The sequence below is a fragment of the Ranitomeya imitator genome, chromosome 4 (assembly GCF_032444005.1).
Source record: "Ranitomeya imitator isolate aRanImi1 chromosome 4, aRanImi1.pri, whole genome shotgun sequence".
Classification (NCBI taxonomy): Eukaryota; Metazoa; Chordata; class Amphibia; order Anura; family Dendrobatidae; genus Ranitomeya; species Ranitomeya imitator.
This window is the reverse complement of record NC_091285.1, coordinates 484,351,823-484,377,763: the sequence shown is the minus strand read 5'-3', so window position 1 is coordinate 484,377,763 and position 25,941 is coordinate 484,351,823. Positions and strand designations below refer to the sequence as shown.

At 42.6% G+C, this 25,941-nt stretch overlaps 1 protein-coding gene across 2 annotated transcripts in view; it reads right to left on the bottom strand.

Annotated features, from left to right (window-relative positions):
* CCPG1 (cell cycle progression 1) overlaps positions 1 to 25,941 on the bottom strand; it is an 86,632-nt gene that overhangs the window by 5,529 nt on the left and 55,162 nt on the right. The window contains exons 6-8 of one of the 2 annotated variants that reach the window (XM_069765953.1): positions 19,217 to 19,462; positions 18,877 to 18,998; positions 4,328 to 4,453 (exon numbers count right to left, since the gene is read on the bottom strand). In XM_069765953.1, coding sequence (XP_069622054.1) covers positions 4,328 to 4,453; positions 18,877 to 18,998; positions 19,217 to 19,462 — 494 coding nt within the window. The remainder of the gene's footprint in view (positions 1 to 4,327; positions 4,454 to 18,876; positions 18,999 to 19,216; positions 19,463 to 25,941) is intronic. The other variant, XM_069765954.1, reaches the window with a different exon arrangement.

The window sequence follows — 25,941 nt, the reverse complement described above, 5'->3', positions numbered from 1 at the left end:
CAGATTTGACCCAGCCAAAGTGACTTCCTGTAGCACTAAATCTCTGTTTATCAGGGGGAGTTTATGCAGGCACCCCAAAAAGGCCATGTTGGGAGGAGTATGGCCATTCATTTAATTCAGTAAAATGGATTGTGCATCTAGCATGCCTGCACTATTACGCACAACTGTATGTTGAACTATTTGTTTGCTACATATTTCACATACAAAATACAGTTTGTGCTCAGTAGAGCTTATTTGAGGCCTTTTGTTCTGATATGGGTTTATGACCATTTTGGTAAGTGTGCTAGACCTGATCAGATTTGTTATACAACTTTAAGCCCATCAAGTACCAGTATGTTTAATCTGAAAGAACCAGGGGTTTCCAGTCAGCATTCCCATTGTTAACAACCATACATATAAAATAAATATTCTGCATAGTCTCCGCAGGGAAGAAGCATAACTTAAGCTTCTGACAGTCCTGATGCGGTGTCATCCAGAGTAATTTACATCTAGATCTGAGCCTCCTCTGAAAACCAGGCTGGCTTAAAGGGAACCTGTCAGCAGGATTGTGCACAGGAACCTACAGACAATGTCAGATCGGCGCCGTTATACTGATTACACTGATACCTGGGTGATGAAATCCATCTTGTGGTTTAATCTTTACTTGTAGTTTTGAGTTAATGATATGCTCGTGCTCCGGGGCGGCATGTGGGGGGTTGTCATGTGGTGCTCTGCTTAGCTGTTCACTAGTATGGCTTCTGATATGCATGATCGCATGTGCACTGTGTATATAATTCATTTGTTTGCTGTTCTGATATTTAAAGAAAAAACAATCCATTTGAAAATTGCGCAGTAGCAGCCATCAGTAATCCGATAGCTGCTACTGAGCAGGCGCCAGCTTGCTAGAGAAAAAAAAACTATTTCCTCCTCCAAGATGGCGGCACCTGCGCAGTAGCAGCTATCGGAGATCACTACCATCTATAGCTGCTACTGCGCAGGCACCATTTTCAAACATTTTTTATGAATATCAGGAGAACAGCAAACAAATGAATTATATACACAGTACACGAGCAATCAGGCTGCAGCGCAGGTGCCATGGCCGGCGGCTGCCTCCAGAAGGTTTCCCCCCCCCCCCCCCCCAGAGATATAGATATATATATATATATATATATATATATATATATATATATATATATATATATATATATATATTCATTTTCAGTTTTGAGTTCAACAACCACAAGACACCTTTCATCACCCAGGTATCATTTTAATCAGTATAATAATGCCATGTGTAGGTTACTGAGCACAATCCTGCTGACAGGCTCCCTTTAAAGGGAACCTGTCACCCCCAAAATCGATGGTGAGGTAAGCTCACCATCAGGGGCTTATCTACAGCATTCTGGAATGCTGTAGATAAGCCCCCGATGTAATCTGAAAGAGGAGAAAGAGGTTAGATTATACTCTCCCAGGGGCGGTCCCGCTGCAGTCCGGTCAAATGGGTGTCTCAGGTCCACTCCGGCGCCTCCTATCTTCATTCCATGACGTCCTCTTCTGGTCTTCATGCCGCAGCTCCGGCTCAGGCGTACTTTGCCCTGTTGAGGGCAGAGCAAAGTACTGCACTGCGCAGGCGCCAGGCCTCTCTGACCTTTCCGGTGCCTGCGCACTGTAGTACTTTGCTCTGCCCTCAACAGGGCAGACAAAGTACGCCTACTTCAGAGCCGCGGCGTGAATACCAGAAGAGGACGTCATGGAATGAAGATGGAAAGCGCTGTTTCGGACCTGAGACACCCATCGGAGCAGGACCGCCCCTGGGTGAGTATAATCTAACGTCTTTTTCTCCCCTTTCAGGTAAAATCGGCGGCTTATCTACAGCATTACAGAATGCTGTAGATAAGCCCCTGATGACGGTGAGCTTACCTCACCATCGGGTGACAGGTTCCCTTTAACAATTGGCCTCAAGCATCCAATGTCTGGGGTTTATTATACATTCAGAATTCTTCACAGCATCTCTCCCATAAACTCATCAAATTCAGAAAGTCACTGAATTGCAAGAAGTAGATTGTGTGAAATAATTTAATGTATTAATACATTTAAGTGTTTTATTATAAGTCTTCTATAGTTATGGAACCATCTGATCTTCCTCAAACTAATGTGCTCCATAATGACAGAAAAACGTTTTTCTGTCATTTCTATGTTAGCTTACTGACTGAGCACTCCTCCCGTCACCATGTGGTTTTTAATTACCGTACATCAAATCACACTTTGTTACGGCCAACCCATATGTAGGTTTTGCTGACAGAGGTGTCCACATTCACCCAGGCATACAGACATTGGCCTGGGGTAAGTGTTCACATTTGGACAGGGAGGTCAGGGACCCATCAGTTTTAATGAGACCACCTTGACGATGGTTGATGGGCTCACACTATTTGATAAAATTTTGTGCAAAGCGTCTCTCAAATATTTTCCTAATGTTCAAAAGTCATTTTGCTATTCATATTTCATGTATTTCATATTAGACATACTTTGGCACGATAGAATGCAACCTTTTTTGTATATTATATAATGTGCTCCATAAGCCACATGAACAAAAAAAAAAAAAAATACTGTATATACTAGAGTATAAGCCGAGATTTCCAGCCCATTTTTTTAGGCTGAAAGTGCCCCTCTCGGCTTTTACTCGAGTCACTGTCCCAGGGGGGAGGGGGTCGGAGGAGCGGCGGCTGTGACATACTCACCTGGCTCCTGGCACGGTCCCTGCATCTCTTATGGTCTCCGGGCGCTGACAGCTTCTTCCAGCGTTGAGCGTTCACATGGTACCGGTCATTACAGTAATGCATATGGACGTGACTCCACTCCCATAGGGGTGGAGCCGCATATTCATTACTGTAATGAGCGGTACCATGTGACCGCTCAACGCTGGAAGAAGCTGTCAGCGCCCGGAGAACCAGGGACTGCGCCGGGAGCAGGTGAGTATAATGGGGAGGGGAGAACTGCACGATATTCACCTGTCCTCGTTCCGGCGCCGCTCCGTCTTCCGCGTCCTCTGCAGTGATGCTCAGGTCAGAGGGTGCGGTGACGTGGTTAGTCCGCACCCTCTGCCTGAACGTTAGTGCAGAGGACGCAGAAGACACAGCGGCGTCGGAACGAGGACAGGTGAATATTGCAAGTGCCTGAGTGACTAGAGGGGACTATGTCCTTTTTTCTTTCAATCGCAGCTACAGCATATGGGGCAAATATCTTTATGGAGCATCTTATGGGGCCATATTCAACGTTTGCGCAGCACTATATGGGGCAAATCTCTCTATGGAGCATCTTATGGGGCAATAATCAATGTTTGTGCAGCGTTATAGGGGGGGCAAATATCTCTATGGAGCATCTTATTGGGCCATAATCAACATTTGTGCAGAATTATATGGGGCAAATATCTTTATGGAGCATCTTATGGGGCCATAATCAACGTTTGTGCAGCATTGTATGGGGCAAATGTCTATGGAGCATCTTATCGGACCATAATCAACATTTGTGCAGCATTATATGGGGCAAATATCTTTATGGAGCATCTTATGGGGCCATAATGTTTGTGCAGCATTATATGGGGCAAATATCTTTATGGAGCATCTTATGGGGCCATAATCAACATTTGTGCAGCATTATATGGGGCAAATATCTTTATGGAGCATCTTATGGGGCCATAATCAACATTTGTGCAGCATTATATGGGGCAAATGTCTCTATGGAGCATCTTATGGGGCCCTTTTTAACCTTTATGCAGTACTGTATAGGGCAAATTTGTCTATGGAGCATCTTATGGGGCCATTATTAACCTTTGTGCAGCATTATATGGAGCATCTTATGGGGCCCATCATGAACTGTATGGAAAATCTTATATGGCCCATCATACTGTATGGAGCATCTTATGGGGCCCATCATAAACTGTATGGAGCATTATATGGGGTGTATTTTGTATGGAGCATCTTATGGGGCCCATCAAACTGTATGGAGCATTATATGGGGCGTATTTTGTATGGAGCATCTTATAGGGCCCATCATGAACTGTATGGAGCATTATATGGGGCTGCTGATTCAATATGGATATTCAAAAACACAACCTACTGATATCTCAATAAATTTTACTTTTATTGGTACCTATTTTTATTTTTGAAATTTACCAGGAGCTGCTGCATTTTTCAGCCTAGGCTTATACTCGAGTCAATAAGTTTTCCCAGTTTTCTGTGGCAAAATTAGGGGTCTTGGCTTATACTCGGTCGGCTTATACTTGAGTATATATGGTACTTAGTTAACCTTAGCTTTTTCGAGTTGTAAAACATGGCAATATAGTAAGCACCTTTAGGTCATTCTCTTTCTGTTTAAGTATGTGGTTTTCTTTGGTTATTTTGTCCATCACATCTTCAAGAGACAGGACCATATCTTCTCTCTCTTCTAGGTCTTCTGTAAGCTGTTCAAAAACATCCTGTAAATATAGAAGCAATTAAACTGATATTTCTTGTACCAAATTCTGAAATATTGGTATTGCAAGAAAAGCAGTAAAAGCTATTTATCAGTAGCTTCCCATACAAATGCTCTATGTAAGACAAAAAGCCACTCTCTACATCTTCCACTCATGTTGCGTCCCATTTCTTAACTAGGTCTTTCACTACTTACCAGCTCTCCTACACATGAAGATGGGAATACACTGGACCTCATCTTCTTCAGTTTTTGCCCAGTGTATGATTTCACAACTCCCCTCATACGCTATCTGACCACAACCTTCTTTCCTTCACTGTCAAAATTAGTTGCTCCACTCAGGACATCCCTACATATCACATATCCAGAAATCCACGTGCCATCAATGCCCAGCGACGTGTGAATAATGTGCAGTCACTACTGGCCCCAATCTCCTCCCTCTCATGTTCCAACTCCGCTTTGAATCATTACAAGCCTCTGAAAAAGTGCCCTTGATGAAACTGCACCCCCTACACACACAGGAAAACCCGGCACAGGGGACGGCAACCCTGGCACATGCTGCAAACACGTTTTTTCCAGCAGTGTTCTAGGTGTGCCGAATGTGTGTGGAGAATATCTTTTTTCACGTTTTGAATTCATCCATTATAAGTATGTGCTCAAAATATATCGCTTTAGCTTTTCCCTTTATCTTGCCAAACAAGCCTACTTCATCACATCACTAACAATCCAAAATGACTGACACTTTTCGCTCTCTCCTCAGTCCTAAAGTGCAGCACTCCATCGCCAACCTCAGTGCTGACAATCTGGCCACTTATGACCAATTTTTTGTAATTTTTTTTTTTAATATCAGGCAGGAAATGTTTTCCCAATCTAGTAATTGCATGAATCATCTTCTCTCCCACAATTCATAAAGTTCAGTTTCCATCTTTGAACCAATCACATAAGAAAAAGTTGTTACCATGCTCCTCGCTTCTTCTCACCCTACTACCTGCACCAGTGACCCTACCCCCCCTCACCTCCAGTCCTCAGCTGTCACTACCTACCTAACTAAAATATTTAACCACTCTTTCTTCTGGTATCTTACCCTCTTCATTCAAACATGCTGTCATAACCCAGTTAATTAAAAAAAAACAACTATCCCTTGACTAGAACTGCTCTGCTAACTACAGACCTATCTCTAATCTCCTCTTTACAGTGGCTTGTGAAAGTATTCACCCACCTGGCAGTTTTTGGCTGTGTGCACATGATGCAGATTTGGTGCAGAATTTTCTGCATAAAATCTGCACTAAATCTGCATCTCCTGGCAGAATCCGCAGGTGCGTTTTTTGTGTGTTTTTTGTGCAGATTTTACCAATGGATTTCTATTATGGAGGGGTGCAGAAACGCTGCAGAACTGCACAAAAGAAGGGACATGCACTTCTTTGAAATCTGCAGCGTTTCTGCGCAGATTTTTCTGCACCATGTGCACACCTTTTTTTTTTCACATTGATTTACATTGTACTGTAAATCACAGTGCAGTTCTGCAGCGTTTCTGCTGCAGAAAAAACTGCTGCAGTTCTGCACTAAATCTGCATCGTGTGCACATACCCTTTGTGTTTTGCATCAGTTCATGTAAAGAACATGCCTACAACTGTGAAAATTTGTTTATTTATTTTACGCAAATCAACAAATAGGACAACTGAAAAGTGTATAACTATTCACCCCCCTGAAGTCAGTATTTTGCAGAGCCTCCTTTTGTGGCAATTACAGCTGCAAGTTGCTTTGAATAAGTCTCTATGAGCTTTCCAAATCTTGCCACTGGGATTTTTGCCCATTACTCAAGCAAAACTACCCCAGCTCCTTCAAGTTTATTTATTTTCCTCTGATCAACAGCAATCTTCAAGTCTGACTACAGATTCTCAATTGGATGAAGGTCGGGGCTTTGGCTAAGCCACTCAAAAACATTTACACGTTTCCCCTTAAACCACTCGAGTGTTGCTTTAGCAGTATTCTTTGGGTCATTGTCTTGTTGGAAGGTGAACCTCCATCCCAGTCTCACGCTGACAAACAGGTTTTGCTCAAGAATATCCCTGTATTTTGCACCATCCATTTTCCCCTCGACTCGGACCATTTTCCCTGTCCCTGCTGCCAAACAATAGACCCAAAGAATGATGCTGCCACCTCCATGTTTCACTGTGTGGATGGTACTCTTGGGATGATGAGCTGTGTTGGCTTGATGCCAGACATAGCGTTTACCAGTTTGCAGCATTTACTAATTTTTGTCTCATCTGACCACAGCACCTTCCTCCATACATGTGGGGAGTGTCCCACATGTCTTTTGACAAACTCAAAATGAGTCTTACACACAAAAATTATAGGTAAAGCTTTTTTTCTGCATGCTCTGCCATAGAGGTCACCTCTATGGAGTGTACGGCTTATTGTGGTCATATGGACAGATACTCCAGTCTCTGCTTGGAAATTCTGCAGCCACTTCAGGGTTATCTTTGGATTCTGTGTTGCCTCTCTGAGTAATGCCTTCCTTGCCCGGGCTGAGTTTTGGTGGGCAGCCTTCTCTTAGCAGGTAAGTCTTGGTACCGTGTTCTTTCCATTTGATGATAATGGATTTGATGGTGCAATCAGAGATTGGGATTTTTTATTTTTTTTTTAAATAACCCAACCCTGACTTGTACTTCTCAACAACTTTGTCCCTGACACGTCTGGAGATCTCTTTAGTCTTCATGGTGTTTGGTTAGTGGTGCCTCTTGCTATGGTGTTGCAGCCTCTGTGGCTGTTCAGAAAAAGTGTGTATATACTGACAGACCACGTGACACTTTGACAGGACGAACACCTGTGTGCAATCTAAGCATGTGACTTAATAAGGTAATTGCTTGCACCAGAAATTTTTAGGGGCTTCATGTGTGCCCCCGCCATGAGATTTGGTCCCCCTTACCCAGCGCTGCCCCAGGTCGTCTGAAAGGAGCCCTCCAGCCCTGGCACTTACCCGGAGAGGCCGCCGGGTGGCAGGTAGGGCAGCTTGCTGCAGGTCTTCCTGTGCTACTGCTGGTTTGGACAGTGCAGGGATAGGGGGGAAAACCCTCAATCCACCATCCCTTTAGAAGGGAGGTGGAGAGGGACCGTCCGCCTCCTTGTATCATCCGCTTTAACAGTGGTGGTGCAGTGGGGGCTGCTCTGACACCACGAGGCGGGCCTCTGTACATCCAAGGGGTTAATCTCCTAGGAGGAGACAGGGCTGAATGTCCGCTAACAGGCCTGGCTGCGGAAGAGGTTACATGGAGGCGACGCTCCATGTGCTCATCCGTTAAAGGTGTGGGGAGATCTGTGTCCTTGAAGGGACCCGTTGCCCCTAAGAATCAGCTCAGGCGTGGCATCCCACGTCACAAAAGAGGATACGGAGAAGCGACACTCTCTGTGCTCGCCTATTGATGGTCCGGGGAGATCAGAGCCTTGAAAGGATCCATCGCCCCTTCATCCATTGTAAAAAATAAAATAAAAAATGTAAAAATAAAATGAGTTTTTGGTGTGAATAGCAGACCCGTCCGTGTGCCTCCTACGGACATTAAGCAAGAACTGGTTCTCTGGGAGCCAGCAGGAGGGTGTACACTGCAGAGGAGCTAACTTTCTTTGTAGCACTTAGTGTCAGCCTCCTAGTGGAAGCAGTATACACCCACGGGCTGTGTCCCCCAATGAGGCGAAGGAGAAAGGGATGAATACATATGCACATGCCAATTTTTAGTTATTTGATCCCATAAATTTAATTTATGCCTATATTTTTGTCGCTTCACTGGCAGACTATTTAGTGCAGATGCATCACACACAAAACGGATTACAAAAGTATTTAAAACACAGGTTGTAATGTAATAAAATAGGTAAAAAGCCAAGGGGTGAATACTTCACCAAGCCACTGTAACTTCTGTATGCTTGGTCTGCTCTGTATCTAATCCGCCATCTCAGATAACTCTTCTTAACCCTTTACACTCTACAGAAACGGCCCTTAGGCTTCTTTCACACTTCCATCATTTGGCCTTCGTCGCAATGCGTCGTTTTGGAGAAAGAACGCATCCTGCAAAGTTGCCCGCAGGATGCGTTTTTTCTCCATAGACGTGTTTTACCGAAGCATCACGATGTATGGACACACACGTTCCATACGTCGTGCACTGGATGCGTCGGTATTTGGCGGACCGTCGAAGCGAAAAAACATTCAAGGGAACGCTTTTTCATACGTCGAGTCCTGCATTTTGAACAATACAGGCGCGGCTGGAACTCCCCCCCTCCTCCCTGGGACTTCACAATGGGCAGCGGACGAGTCGAAACACTGTGTCCGCTGCGCACATTGTGCAAAAAATCACCACTGTCCGTCGGTACGTCGCGCCAACGCTTTGTGACCGCCCCGTACCGACGGAAGTGTAAAAGAAGCCTTACTAAAGTCTCTAACACTCTACTTACAGATAAATCTAATGGTCACTACTCCCTGCTGATTCTCCTGCATCTTTCTGCAGTATTTGACCCTATTGCCCACCAACTCCTCCTCACTATGCTCCGCTGTCTCAAGGACACCATTCTCTCTTGGCTCTCCTCTTACCATTCTGCTCGTCCCTTCAGTGTATCAATTGATGGCTCTTCTTCCCCTACTTTCCCCTTATTGTTGGGGTTCCTCAGGGTTCAGTCCCCTTCTACTCTCTATACACCACCCCTCCTGGACAAATCAACAGATTTCGTTTTCAGTTTCATCCCTATGCTAATGACAAATTATACAGTGTCTCCGGCCAGCAATTCTGCATTATTACATAATACCAGTGATTGTCTTGTCCGTTATCTCTAACATTATGTCCTTCCTCTATCTGAAACTGAATCAAAAACTTTAGTTGCGTTTCCTCCTTCTTCTAATCTACTTAAACCTGATAGTATTTCTGTGAGTGGCTCAACTACAGTTCCCAAGCAACACACTCTGTCTTGGGGTTATATTTGAGTTGGATCTTTCCTTTATTCCCTATATAAAAACATTCCAAGAATTCAACCTTACCTTACCTTATTTGCACTAATCATTCTCCTTCTTACTAAACACCCCCATCTCCAATCTATACTGAATGCAACAGCCAGAGTAATATTTCTGTCCAGTCACTACACTGATGCCTCCACACTGTGCCAGCCATTGGACTGATTATATTGTACTCAGTAGCAGATGGAAAAACTTATCACTCTCACCCAAAAAACTCTTCACAGTTCTGCACTGCCCTACATCTGTTCCCTCTGCTCTGTTTACCACCTAACCCGTGTTCTTTCTTCCACCAATGACTTAACACTGTAATCTCTTACAATCCGAACTTTTCACTCACATCTCCAAAACTTCTGTCGTGCTGCACCAGTTCTCTGGAATGCACTACGGTAGACAATTTAATTAATTCCCAGTATGCACAGTTTAAGTGTGCTCTAAAAAACACATTTCATTAGACTGGCCTATCACCTCACCACACTAATCTAACTATTCTGTGTTCTCCCATCGTAACTTTTCTTCACAATCTGGACACTTCTATCATTTGTTCTCATAACCTCCATGCACTCAGTAGCACTTTGTATCTGAACTTGTACAGATAGTGACGGATGGCTATTTCATGCAGCATTATTTGAATACCCTTATTATATTGATGGCACATTTTGGGTCACCCCTATTTGCTAACAGATTGTAACCTTGTGAGCAGGGACCTCATTATGCGTTACTCTGTAATGTCTTGTTTGTACATGTCCCCTCTGAATTGTAAAGTGCTGTGGTGATATAGAAATAAAAATGATCATTGTAATATCAAGAACTTTTCACCATTTCACGATCAAATTGAAAATGCCCACCCCTTCTTTGAAAGTAGAGAGCACCCTTTAGTTGGCTGATCTCACCGACTTTAGCAAGTATGTTCAAAATTCATGTAATGAGTATGGTCACCTTTAGGGTATGTGCACACGATGCAGATTTAGTGCAGTTCTGCAGCGTTTTTTTCTGCAGCAGAAACGCTGCAGAACTGCACTGTGAGTGACAATTCAATGAAAATCAATAGAAAAAAAAAAAAGCTGTGCACATGGTGCAGAAAAATCCGTGCAGAAACGCTGCAGATTTCAAAGAAGTGCATGTCACTTCTTTTGTGCAGTTCTGCAGCGTTTCTGCACCCATAGGCTCCCATTTTGTGGGTCAAATCCGCATAAAAACTGCAGATGTAATAACCATCTGCAGATTTTATGCGGATTTGGGTGTCAAAACCGCAGCAGACGGAAGTGACGTCAGTGATGTGGAGGAAGTGTGTGGGCGGAGTGTAGTGAAAATGGAGTCCCCCCGTGCTCTTGTCCGCTCACCCCCGTGCTCCAATCACCCCCCCGTGATCCGATCCACCCCCCCACCCCCGCGCTCCCCCCCCACCTCATCATGCTTACCGTTCCTTCCTCCCGGGGTCCGTCCGTCTTCTCCCTGGGCGCCGCCATCTTCCAAAATGGCGGGCGCATGCGCAGTGCGCCCGCCGAATCTGCCGGCCGGCAGATTCGTTCCAAAGTGCATTTTGATCACTGAGATATAAACTATCTCAGTGATCAAAATAAAAAAATTGTAAATGACCCCCCCCCCTTTGTCACCCCCATAGGTAGGAACAATAAAAAAAATTAAAGAATTTTTTTTTTTTTTTTTTTCCCCACTAGGGTTAGGGCTAGGGTTATGGCTAGGGTTAGGGTTAGGGCTAGGGTTATGGCTAGGGTTAGGGGTAGGGTTATGGCTAGGCTTTTTTTTTTTTTTAACTTTATTAGGCTACGTTCACACGATCCTGATTTTCCTGCGGATTTTTCAGGTCCTTTTTTGGAAAATCCGCAGTGCAAAATCATTGCATTTTGCACTGCGGATTTTCCTGCGTTTTCTTCTGCGGATTCCTCTGCGGGTTTCCAACTGCACTTTCCTATTGGTGCAGTCGGAAACCCGCAGCGGAATCCGCAGAAAGAATTGACATGGTACTTCTTTTTTTCCGCAGCGTTTTCGCGCGGTTTTTCCGGGGAAAATCAGGATCGTCGGCACAGCGGGTTTCGTTTTCCATAGGGTTACATTGTACTGTACCCCACATGGAAAACGGCTGCGGATCCGCAGCGGCAAATCCGCTGCGGATCCGCAGCAAAAACCGCACCGTGTGAACGTAGCCTTAATTTAGCTTTAAAAAATGCTTACAAAACTGCATGAAAAAACGCACAAAAAACACACAAAAAACGCACTTCAAATCTGCACCAAAAACTGCACTGAAAAAACGCATAAAAAACGCATCAAAAACGCACCTGCAGATTCTGCCAGGAGATGCAGATTTAGTGCAGAACTGCAGCAGATTTTTCTGCACTAAATCTGCATCGTGTGCACATACCCTTAGAGAGGACTCATCACGGTGAGTGCAGTGATGAGACCCACACGGCTGCACAGGATACTATGCTCAGAAATCACCTACTCGCCATTCTACAATTCTAGAACCCATGCTTGAAACGTATTTCTCATTGATCCAACATGTACATTATCAAGGTAATCACTGGACCAGCTTAGGGCACTTAAAGGGGTTTTCTAGTGAAAAGAATCCATTGGATAGGTGTTGACTTATGAATCAGTTGGGTTATGACTGCAGAGACCCTCACCGATTGTCAGAACAGGGCACTTTTATCCCTTTTAGAATGAAGGAGGGGAGATGCACATGATCAGCTATTGCTTCATCATTCTCTACAAGGCTGCAGAGAACTGCGGCTCAACTTTCTCCAGCCGCCCCAAAAAGAATGAATGGAGTGGAGAGCTTCATTCTGAAGGGAATTAAAATGGGTTTGGTAATCCGTGAATGCCCATTGGTTGGACTCCCTACCAGTCTAAGTTATGACCTATCATGTGGTTAGACAACAAATTGGCTGTGTGGTGAAAAGTTAGGTCTCGAGTACGATGACTAAGACTATGTTCACATGTTGCATTTTTTGTGCGTTTTTTTTCTACAGACAAAACCTGATCTCTTGGCAGTAAAGAATCTGCTTACAAAAAAGCAGGTTTTGCTGAGCTTTTGCATGTTGATAAAGCCTCAAAAAAGGCCAGATTTAACTTGCTTAGGTTTTTACACCCAAATCACATCAAAACCTGATACCTGCATTTTTGTACTTACCCATCGTTTCCAATGGGTGAAAAAACTGCAGTTTTCCAAATCAGTCAGGAAAATAAAACCAAGCAATGTGCATAAGATTTCTGAAATCTCAGACTCGTACTGTAGAACGCAGTTTAAAATTTGCATAAAAAAACATAGCAAAAAAACGCAATGTGTGAACATAGCCCAACACAAATTGTGTAAAAGTGGGGTTTAATAAGTAGTTTGTGCCATCTGGCAAATTCTTTTCCTGAATAACACAGGAATCTGACAATTATGTTGTCACAAAAAATGATTTTAGAGTTAAGAAAATGGTTAGCCGGTACTCGTTATCAACACACTACATCACTCCTGTGACATAGGATTTACCCAAACATCAGACTATATGCAAGAATTAGATTTGCTTGAACAATCCTGATGATACAATGCAGCACTGAGCTATTGGGCCATTTCGATATGATACATTTAAGCACAGCCTTCCCTACCCCTAGCATATTGCTTTCAACTTACCTCACAGCCATCCCTGCACAAGAGGAAATTTTTTTTTTTTTTTTAGGGGGGGGGGGGGGTGGAGGGAGGGACGGGGGGGGGGGGGGGGGGGGTGGAGGGACGGGGGGGGGGGGGGGGGGGGTTCTATATACTAGTCCTCCCTCTTTGGAATCCTCCCAGATGGTACATCCTGGGACACCCGTCATTACCCCTTTAAGGACCGGGTGATTTTTAATATTTGCACCATCGCATATAAAAGCTTGTTTTTATGTGGGAAAAGTTGTAATTTTGAACTGCTAACTTCAATGTTCATTTAACCACAAAATGCTAAAACAAAAAAAAAAAAAATGCAATCTTGCCAATGTTTTTATGGGGCTCTCTTTTCACAGCCTTCATTGTATGGTAAACATGACTTGGCAACACAATCAGCATGATTGTGGCGATACCAAATTTTTATTTATTATTTGTGAAACAAGAATTCCGAAATTTGTCAAAAAGGAAAATAAATATATATATATATATATATATATATATATATATATATATATATATATATATATATATATATATATATATATATATATTCAAAAAAGAGGCAGCACTCCATTGTTAAAGTGAAAAAAAAAGGTTTTAACGGTTTTCAACGGCTTGAAAAAGGCTCAGATGGAGCTGAAACGTCGCCCGGCTATGTGGGTTGATGAAAACCTTCCACTTTTTTTCACTTTAACAATGGAGTGCTGCCTCTTTTTTGAATCTTTGTGAATCTAGTGCAATCGTTGGACTGGTTGCCTGGGGCCCTGCACCTGAAGATAAGTACAAGCGTTGTGCTGTTCCTTATTTCCTACTATATATATATATATATATATATATATATATATATATACACACACACACACACACACACACACACACACACACACACACACACACATATATATATACACATATATACACACACTAATATATATATATATATACACGCACACACACACACACACATATATGTATATGTATATATATACATACACATACATACATTATATATATATATATATATATATATATATATATATATATATATATATATATATATATATATATATTCAGCACAATACCAACAATAGGTGGGTGCACGCCTCCTCAACAAAGCATTCTATACTTGCCCAAATCCAGACAGAGGAAAAAATGAAGAGGGCAGCACTCCATAAATTCAGTACTTTGCTGTGAGAAGTACTCCTGCGCAGGAGCGCTGTGCCGAGGAGACTATGTGGATGATGATGGGACGCATCACAAGGAAATGCGGATGCCTTGTCACTGGGCTTCCTGTATGGTGACAAATGTTCAACCCCACAAGTTTGAACAGAGGGGGCGATATGTGAGGCAGTGAAGGAAATTATATGCGAGGGTCAGTGTGTATCCCCCAGGATGCGCATAGACGTAGATTGAGCTGCTGGAGTGCATTGCAGACACAGACATAGCTGTGGTTGCATTGCAGAAATAAAGTTAAGTTTGGTCTTGAACAAGCTATTTGCTCAAGGTAGAATTAAGAAAGCTCAGCATTGGATTTTATTTTTGCAGTGAACCACACGAGGGTAGTGGGGCTGTTCACTCATGGGCACAGATCCAATTTAAAAACCATGCAGCAAAGGGTTGGGTGTGTCAATGTTTGTTTGCAAGCTGCAGAGCAGATGGCTCTGCAACATCCAGCTTGTGTGAAGTGAACACAGAGCCAAGGGAAGCGAACGCCTGGTGCCCCTCAGCATGACACAGTGGTGCAGTCGCCTATGGTAACCGGGCTCAGATACGAACTGTCTTGACCCCCCGGCTGCGATCTGAAGGATACAGATTGACTTCCATTTGTCAGTATTTAATGGACATTAAAGACATTTGATTTGAACTTTACTGGGTCACTGCTTCATTACCGCATGGAGTGAACACCGCCGCACTACAATATCTACTATATAATTGTCTAAGGGTCACTTCCGTATTTCTGTCTGTCCTTCTGTCTTTCTTTCTGTCACGGATATTCATTGGTCGTGGCCTCTGTCTGTCATGGAATCCAAGTCACTGATTGGTCGTGGCAAAACACCCACGACCATTGCCATGACCAATCAGCGATGGCCACAGTCCGGCGGCAATATGGCCGCTCTTTCCTCCCCGCAGTCAGTGCCCGCTCCATACTCCCAATCCAGTCATCCCTCACACAGGGTTAATGCCAGCGTTACCGGAGTGCGGTGTAACGCACTCCGGTTACGCAGCTATTAACCCTGTGTGACCAACTTTTTACTATTGATGCTGCATGTGCAGCATCAATAGTAAAACGATCTAATTTTAAAAATAATAATAATAATAATAAAAAAAGTTATTATCGCCCTCCGACGTGCGTGCTGCCCTCGGCAATGCAAGCGGCAGGTTCCAGTTCCAAAGATGCTATGCGAGAAGGACCTTCGATGCCATCACAGGTCCTGCGCTCATACCAACCCTGGGACCGGAAGCTGCCGTGTGCACCGCACACAGGCGACAGGACTACAAGGGGCCTTCGGAGGGTGAGTATATGTACGTGGATGGGCAATATACTACATGGCTGGGCAATATACTACGTGGCTGGGCAATATACTACGTGGCTGGGCAATATACTATGTGGACATGCATATTCTAGAATAACCGATGCGTTAGAATCAGGCCACCATCTAGTCTATATCTATTTGTGTAGCCATTTTCTGAGACCTGTAACATTTTTATTTTTCTGTTGATGAATCTATTGAGATATTTTTATTGCGTGGTGAGCTGACATTTTCATTGATACCTTTTCGGGTACAGTCAATGTTTTGATGATTGTTTATTGAATTCTTTAAAGGGAGGCGTAGTGATCGAAAAAAAAAACCTCATTTTGGCGTTTCGATTTTCTTTTTTTCTGTTCGGCGTACAACTTAGTTCATTTTATACTTTGATATACTGGCCTTTTACCGGTGAAGCAATTCCAAATATGTTTATTTTTAAATGTCTTTATTTTTAATGAGGAAAGGGTTGGGCGATTTGAATAAAGTTAGTTTTTAACCACCTGTAGAGGGAGCTCAGCTGCAGAGTGCGCTGCACACCAGCAAACACACGGGAAAGTCCATATGCGCTATGTGGACAAGTAAAGCTTTCACAACTATATAGCCAATGTTTACCGTATGACGCACATTAAATGCATCTATGCATACTGCGCTACTACAGTGGAATACAGCATATAAAAAAAAGGAAACTTTTTTAAATTGAATACTTTGGTTCACAGAGGCCACTGTATGACATCCGAGTGTTCAGACTGATATATACAGATGTGCTCAAAAGTTTACATACCCCTGCAGAATTATTGCTTTCTTGGTCTTTTTTCAGAGAATATGAATGATAACACCAAAACTTTTTCTCCACTCATGGTTAGTGGTTGGGTGAAGCCATTTATCGTGAAACTTCTGTTTTCTCTTTTTAATTCATAATAACAACCCAAAACATCCAAATGACCCTGATCAAAAGTTTACATACCCTGGTGATTTTGGCCTGATAACATGCATAGAAGTTGATGCAAATGGGTTTGAATGGCTACTAAAAGTAACACCCTCACCTGTGACCTGTTTGCTTGTAATCAATGTGTGCATAAAAGCTGAGTAAGTTTCTGGGATCTAGACAGACTCTTGCATCTTTCATCCAGCCACTGACGTTTCTGGATTGTGAGTCATGGAGAAAATAAAAGAATTGTCAACAGATCTATGGGAAAAGGTAGTTGAACTGTATAAAACAGGAAAGGGATACAAAAGATATCCAAGGAATTCATAATGCCAATCAGCAGCGTTCAAACTGTGATTAACAAATGGAAAATCATTGGCTCTGTAAAAACAAAACTAAGGTCAGGTAGATCAACAAAAATGTCGTCCACAACTGCCAGGAAAATAGTTTGGGATGCAAAGAAAAACCCACAAATAACATCAACAGAAATACAGGACTCTCTGAAAACTAGCGGTATGGCTGTTTCAAGATGCACAATAACGAGACACTTGAAGAAAAATTGGCTGCATTGTCGAGTCGCCAATAGAAAGTCATTACTGCGCAAATGCCACAAAGTATTTCACCTACAATAGGCAAAACAGCACAGAGAGAAGCCTCAAAACTTCTAGAACAAGGTAATTTGGAGTGACGAGACCAAAATTTAACTTTGAACTATGATGAAAGGAACACCATTCCTACTGTAAAAGCATGGAGGTGGATCGCTGATGTTTTGGGGATGTGTAAGCTACAAAGGCATAGGAAACTTGGTCAAAGTTGAAGGAAATATGAATGCAGCACATTATCAGCAAATACTGGAGGCAAATTTGCAATCGTTACCCGGAAGCTGTGCATGGGACGTACTTAGACGTTCCAACATGACAACGATCCAAAACACAAGGCCAAGTCGACCTGTCATTGGCTACAGCAGAACAAGGTGAAGGTTCTGGAGTGGCCATCTCAGTCTCCTGACCTCAATATCATTGAGCCTCTCTGGGGACATCTCAAGCGCGCAGTTTCATGCCAGAGAGCCCAGGAATTTACAGGAACTGGAGGTTTTTTGCCAAAAAGAGTGGGCGCTTTACCATCTGAGAAAATAAAAAAACCTCTTCCACAACTATAACAAAAGACTTCAAGCTGTCATTGATGTTAAAGGGGGCAATACACGGTATTAAGAAATGGGGTATGCAAACTTTTGATCAGGATTATTTGGATGTTTTGGGTTATCATTAAAGGGAACCTGTCACCCCGAAAATCGCGGGTGAGGTAAGCCCAGCGGCATCAGGGGCTTATCTACAGCATTCTGTAATGCTGTAGATAAGCCCCCGATGTTACCTGAAAGAGGAGAAAAAGACGTTAGATTATACTCACCCAGGGGCGGTACCGCTGCTGGGGCGGTCTCGCTGCTGGTCCGGTCGGATGGGCGTCTCTGGTCCACTGCGGCGCCTCCCATCTTCGTCCCAAGACGTCCTCTTCTGATCTTCAGCCACGGCTCCGGCGCAGGCGTACTTTGTCTGCCCTGTTGAGGGTAGAGCAAAGTACTGCAGTGCGCAGGCGCCGGGCCTCTCTGACCTTTCCGGCGCCTGTGCACTGCAGTACTATGTTCTGCCCTCACCCGCGATTTTTGGGGCGACAGGTTCCCTTTAAGTTATTATGATTTAAAAAAAGAAACCACAGTAGTATGACAATAAATGGCTTCACCCAACCACTAACCATGAGTGGAGAAAAAGTTTTGGTGTTATCATTCATATTCTCTGAAAAAAAGGCCAAAAAAGCAAGAAATCTCCAGGGGTATGTAAACTTTTGAGCACAACTGTATTCTTTTTATTTTTTAAATGTTTTGTTCAAAAACGCAAACTTTAGTTTCCCTTTTGCATCTTTTTTTTTTTTTTTTTTTAAATATAAGATCTGTTGCAAACAGATTACAACTGGATATGTGAATAGACCGCCAACACTGTACTAAACTCTTGATTCCTTTCCATGCACACCACGGAGAGGCATAATGCCGACTGTGCCGTGGATATTATTGTATAGCGTCAGGCACAGGCTCATGACGAATGTATACATTGGCAACATATGCCAATAAATGAGCAAGTATGAAAAAAAAATGTTTTTGTCATTTGGATAAAAATATGTATATTTTTTTATTCGATATACTCACATTCTGGTAAAACATAAGTATTTGCAAAATCCCCTAAAACCACAAGGAATGGGGACTGCTATACGTAAAAATTTGCATTCTTTGATGACATAGATAGCATTTGATCTGTAGCACAGCAGAGAAAACAATGCCACTCACCTTGTGTTCAATTGTGGCTTCCTGCTCCCTTTGACACTGAAACAGATCGTCCTTCATGTCATTCAGTTCACTTTCATGAATTTTTTCAACATATCTCTGCCGTTCTAATACCTGAATAGTACCTTAAATTAAAAGAGCCATTATTTCTTAAAGTTGCACATCTATATTTAAATAAACACATTAATAAGATCATGTTGAATATCTCAAAACATCCAAAAACTTATCAAAGTAAAAAAAAGCTGCAATAAATATAAAACACAATCCTAAATGGTTACGATTATACGTTTAGAAGTAGCCCCTGTTCAGAGGTCTGGCTACATCTTATAGCAAAAACACCTACCGTAAAAATGTCCGAAGCCCATGCTTATTGCCATAACCAGAGCGAGGAGAATGCACTTATTTAGGTTGCTGCTCATCCATCCAAATGTTTTTGGCGCTGGGGTAACAGGTCGCTCGACTGATGTTCTATTCTCACACTCCAATCCAGAAGGTATAGATTTCCTAGACCGGCGACGCCGCAGAATAGGACTAGAATCACTCGCTTCATCGTTACTTGAGTCTTCTTCACTGGGCTGAGATGGAAAAACTGCAGAAAGAAACAAACTTATTTATCTCTACTGACTGCAACATTAATCAAACCAAAACATACATGTACAGTGTAGGAAGACATAACATGTCCAGCACCCCTTACAATGTGGTCTCTAAAATCTATCTAAATAATCGTCTAAGGGGTACTTCCGTCTGTTTGTCTGTCACGGAAATCACGCGACGCTGATTGGTTGCGGCCGGCCGCGACCAATCAGCGACGGGCACAGTCCGGCTGCGAATTCGCCCTTCCTTACTCCACTCCAGTCAGTGGCCACTGCGTGGCATAACGCAGTCAGTTAACGCTGCTATTAACCCTGTGTGACCAACTTTTTACTATTGATGCTGCATAGGATCTAATGTTAAAAAAAAAAAAAAAATCATTATATTCTCACCTTCGGGCGCCTTTCCCGCTTCTCGCGACGCTCCGGTCCCAAGAATCCATTGCGGCAATGACCGGAGATGACGTAGTGGTCTCGCGGGACCGCTACATCACGTGTTATTGCCGCAATGCATTACTGGGAACAGAGCGTCACGACGAGCATCACTAAACGCCTGGGCTGGATCCGGGGGCCACCGGAAGGTGAGTATATAACCATTTTTTATTTTAATTCTTTTATTAACAGAGATATGGTGCCCATATTGCTATATACTACGTGGGCTGTGTTATATACTACGTGGGCTGTGTTATATACTACGTGGGCTGTTATATACTACGTGGGCTGTGTTATATGCTATGTCTGTGCTATATGCTACGTCTGTGCTATATACTACGTGGGCTCTGCTATATACTACGTGGCTGGGCAATATATTATGTGGGCTATGCTATATACTACGTGTGCTGTGTTATATACTACGTGGGCTGTGTTATATACTATGTGGACTGCGTAATATACTACCTGGGCTGTGTTATATGCTGCGTGGGCTGGGTTATATACTGCATGGGTTGGGTTATATACTGCGTGGGCTGTGCTATATACTACTATACATATTCTAGAATACCCGATGCGTTAGAATCGGGCCACCATCTAGTCTCTACATAAACACTGTGCATTATTGGTACCCATGTGTGATTATGTTTATAGTTCATCCCCTGTTATCCATATATCTATGCGAGTCTCATGTGATGGTACCAGCTGTAACCATTCCTTTCAGAAATAACACTTTAAATTAAAAAAAAAAAAAAAAAGCTCGTCCCATTTCTAACACAATTCCATTATAAAGAAAGCTTTTCTGTAGTGGCTTTCACACTGAATATGGGATGCAGTCACTTTTACTCCATTCTATCATTGGTCTACCAAAGACCGATGCAGCAAAATTATCTTTAAAATATATTTTAAAATAAGTAAACTGTGGAACCAGGCCAAATTATTTCCTTATATAATGCAAGGCAGACTATCAGGATTCCTCATAAAAACCCAACAGGAGTTCACCATCTGCGGCTTCTCTACATACTGACAGCCATACGGTGACCTCACATTCAGAAATGGACCTATAAAATGTGCATTAATATGATAATACATGTATATATAATATGTGATGTGTTAGTACAGCATGAAGTGAAAAAATAAAACAAAAACTTTTTCATAGACTGCGATATGTTGGGTATTTAAAAAAAAAAAAAGCATGGTCTTTGCACACACACTATAAAAAGACTCGAGTCCATCAAGTTCAACCTTTCTTCACCACATATACAGTGGCATGAAAAAGTATGGGCGCCCCTTGCCAAAATGACTGTTTTTGTGAACAGTTGAACAAGATGAAGATGAAATAATCTCTAAAAGGCTAAAGTTAAAGATGACACCTTTCCTTTGTAATTTTGGCAAAAAGAAAAAAAGATAGGTCTAATTTTTTTTTAAATGACAAAAAAGGAAAATGTGCCAATGCTTTTAGCCTGTTAGGGTAATGGCTTCTTCACTATCAGGGTATTTTTCCCACTTTCAGGATCTGCGGCGGTTCTGATGCTGCAGAATGTCAGCACCATTTCTGCACCCATTATGCAAATTAGCAGACATGCATTTACGTTTTTTTTTTCACACATGTGGATTTTCCACATTAATGCAAGTCTATGGGAAAAATCTGCACGCGCACCCTCAAAAGAAATTGACATGCTGCGGATCTGAAAGACCACCTGCAAAGATTGGAGAGGTCTATAATTTTTATCTTAGGCACACTTCAACTGTGAGAGACAGAATCTAAATAAAAAAAAAAAAACAAAAAAAAAACAAAAAAAAAAAAAACAGAAAATCACATTGTATGATTTTTACATAATTAACCCCTTAAGCCCCAAGGGTGGTTTGCACGTTAATGACCGGGCCAATTTTTACAATTCTGACCACTGTCCCTTAGGCTACTTTCACACTTCCGTCGGTACGGGGCCGTCGCAAACCGTCGGCCCGACGTACGTTGTGCTAAATTTAGCACAACGTGGGCAGCGGATGCAGTTTTACAACGCATCCGCTGCCCATTGTGATGAGCGGGGAGGAGGGGGTGGAGTTCTGGCCGTGCATGCGCGGTCGGAAATGGCGGATACGTCGCACAAAAAAAACATTACATTGAACTTTTTTTGTGCGTTGCGTCTGCCAAAACATGACGGATGCGACGTGTGCCCATCCGTCGCACATTTGCAGGATTCGTTTTTTGCCCATAACGACGGATTGCGACGCAGCCCAGGAGATAGAAGTGTGAAAGTAGGCTTTATGAGGTTATAACTCTGGAATGCTTCAACGGATACTGATGATTCTGACGTTGTTTTCTCGTGACATATTGTACTTCATGATAGTGGTAAAATTTATTTGATATTACCGGTGTTTATTTGTGAAAAAAAAATGGAAATTTGGCGAAAATTTTGAAAATTTCACGAACTTCCAAATTTGAATTTTTATGCCCTTAAATCACAAAGATATGTCACACAAAATACTTAATAAGTAACATTTCCCACATGTCTACTTTAAATCAGCACAATTTTGGAACCAAAATGTATTTTTGTTAGGGAGTTATAAGGGTTAAAAGTTGACCAGCAATTTCTCATTTTTACACAATTTTTTTTTTAGGGACCACATCACATTTGAAGTCACTTTGAGGGGTCTATATGATAGAAAATACCCAAGTGTGACACGATTCTAAAAACTGCACCCCTTATGGTGCTCAAAACCACATTCAAGAAGTTTATTAACCCTTCAGGTGTTTCACAGGAATTTTTGGAATGTTTAAAAAAAAAAAAATGAACATTTAACTTTTTTCACACAAAACTTATTTCAGCTCCAATTTGTTTATTTTACCATGGGCAACAGGAGAAAATGAGCCCCAAAAGTTGAGGTGACATCTGCTGATGTGACTACTCTATAGGGGAGATTGTCGTGGGACACTCGTTATTAACCCCTTTACCCCCAAGGGTGGTTTGCACTTTAATGACCGAACAAAATTTTACAATTCTGACCACTGTCCCTTTATGAGGTTATAACTCTGGAACGCTTCAACGGATCCTGATGATTCTGACAATGTTTTCTCGTGACATATTGTACTTCATGCTAGTGGTAAAATTTCTTTGATATTACCTGCGTTTATTTGAGGGAAAAGAAAAAAAACGGAAATTTGGCTAAAATTTTGAAAAATTTCGCAATTTTACAACTTTGAATTTTTATGCCCTTAAATCACAGAGATATGTCACACAAAATACTTAGTAAGTAACATTTCCCACATTTTGAGGGGTCTATATGATAGAAAATACCCAAGTGTGACACCATATGTGGGGGTAAACCACTGTTTGGGCCCATGGTAGAGCTCGGAAGGGAAGGAGCGCTATTTGACTTTTCAATGCAAAATTGACAGGATTTGAGATGGGACGCCATGTTGCGTTTGGAGAGCCCCTGATGTGTCTAAACATTGAAACCCCCCCACAAGTGACACCATTTTGGAAAGTAGACCCCCTAAGGAACTTATCTAGATGTGTGGTGAGCACTTTGACCCACCAAGTGCTTCACAGAAGTTTATAATGCAGAGCCGTAAAAATAAAAAATCATATTTTTTCACAAAAATGAACTTATCTCCCCCAATTTTTTATTTTCCCAAGGGGAAAAGAAGAAATTGGACCCCAAATGTTGTTGTGCAATTTGTCCTGAGTACGCTGATACCCTATATGTGGGGGTAAACCACTGTTTGGGCGCTTGGCAAAGCTCGGAAGGGAAGGAGCGCCGTTTGACTTTTCAATGCAAAATTGACTGGAATTGAGATGGGACGCCATGTTGCGTTTGGCACTGATGTGCCTAAACATTGAAACCCCCCAAAAGTGACACAATTTTGGAAAGTAGACCCCCCTAAGGAACTCATCTAGATGTGTTGTGAGAGCTTTGAATCCCCAAGTGTTTCACTACAGTTTATAGCGCATAGCAGTGAAAATAAAAATTATCTTTTTTCCCACAAAAATTATTTTTTAGCCCCCAGTTTTGTATTTTCCCAAGGGTAACAGGAGAAATTAGACCCAAAACGTTGTTGTCCAATTTGTCCTGAGTACGCTGATATCCCATATGTGGGGGGAACCACCGTTTGGGCGCATGGCAGAGCTCGGAAGGGAAGGAGCGCCATTTGGAATGCAGACTTAGATGGAATGGTCTGCAGGCGTCACATTGCGTTTGCAGAGCCCCTAATGTACCTAAACAGTAGAAACCCCCCACAAGTGACACCATTATGGAAAGTAGACCCCCTAAGGAACTTATCTAGATGTGTTGTGAGAGCTTTGAACCCCCAAGTGTTTCACTACAGTTTATAACGTAGAGCCATGAAAATAAAACAATCATTTTTTCCCACAAAAATGTTTTTTTAGCCCCCCAAATTTCTATTTTCCCAAGGATAACAAGAGAAATTGGACCCCAAAAGTTGTTGTCCAATTTGTCCTGAGTATGCTGATACCCCATATGTTGGGGTAAACCCCTGTTTGGGTGCACGGGAGAGCTCGGAAGGAAAGGAGCACTGTTTTACTTTTTCAACGCAGAATTGGCTGGAATTGAAATCGGACGCCATGTCGTGTTTGGGGAGCCCCTGATGTGCCTAAACAGTGGAAACGCCCAATTCTAACTGAAACCCTAACCCTAGCCCCAACCCTATCCCTAGGCCCAGCTCTAACCCTAGCCCCAACCCTAACCCTAGCCCCAACCCTAAACCTAATGAGAAAATGGAAATAAATACATTTTTTTAATTTCATTGTTTTTCCCTAAGGGGGTGGTGAAGGGGGGTTTGATTTACTATTTATAGCGTTTTTTTAGCGGATTTTTATGATTGACAGCTGTCACACTAAAAAACTAACAAACGCTAAAAAACGCTTTTTATTGCAAAAAATTGTTTTTGCGTCTCCACATTTTGAGAGCTATAATTTTCCCATTTTTGAGTCCACAGAGTCATGTGAGGTCTTGTTTTTTGCGGGACGAGTTGACGTTTTTATTGGTAACATTTTCGGGCACGTTGATATTTTTTGATCGCTTTTTATTCCGATTTTTGTGAGGCACAATGACTAAAAACCAGCTATTCATGATTTTCTTTTGGGGGGGGCGTTTATACCGCTCCACGTTTGGTAAAATTGATAAAGCAGTTTTATTCTTCGGGTCAGTACGATTACAGCAATACCTCATTTATATCATTTTTTAATGTTTTGGCGCTTTTATACGATAAAAACTATTTTATATGTAAAATAATTATTTTTGCATCGCTTTATTCTGAGGACTATAACTTTTATTTTTTCGTTGATGACGCTGTATGTATTTATTGGAACAATATATGTTTTTTTCCTTTATTTAGGAATTATTTATTTATTTTTTACTTTGTCCCGGGGAAGGGGGGGGAGACATGACTATATAGGGTCAGATCGCTGATCTGACACTTTGCTGTGCACTGTGTCAGATCAGCGATCACACAGGCACAGCAGTGAGGCTTCCCGGCGCCTGCTCTGAGCAGGCGCTTGGAAGCTACCTCCCCCTGCAGGACCCGGAAGGCCCCCCGTGGCCATTTTGGATCCGGGCCTGCATGGAGGAGGTAAGAGACCCTTGAAGCAACGCGATCACATCGCGTTGCTCCGAGGGTCTCAGGGAAGCACGCAGGGAGCCCCCTCCCTGCGCGATGCTTCCCTATACCGCTGGAACACTGCGATCATCTTTGATCGCAGTGTGTCAGGGGTTAATGTGCCAGGAGCAGTCAGTGACCGCTCCTGGCCCATATTGCCGGATGTCAGCTGCGATAGTCAGCTGACACCCGACCCCGATCGGCCGCACTCCCCCTGTGAGCGCGGCTGATCGGTGATGACGTACTATCCCATCGGTGGTCATACGGGCCCATACCACCTCGACGGGATAGTACATCCGATGTCAGAAAAGGGTTAAGGCATGAAATAAGTATTTGATCACCTACCAACCAGCAAGAATTCTAGCTCTCACAGACATGTTAGCTTTTCTTTAAGAAGCCCTCCAACTCTGCACTCATGTATAACCCCTT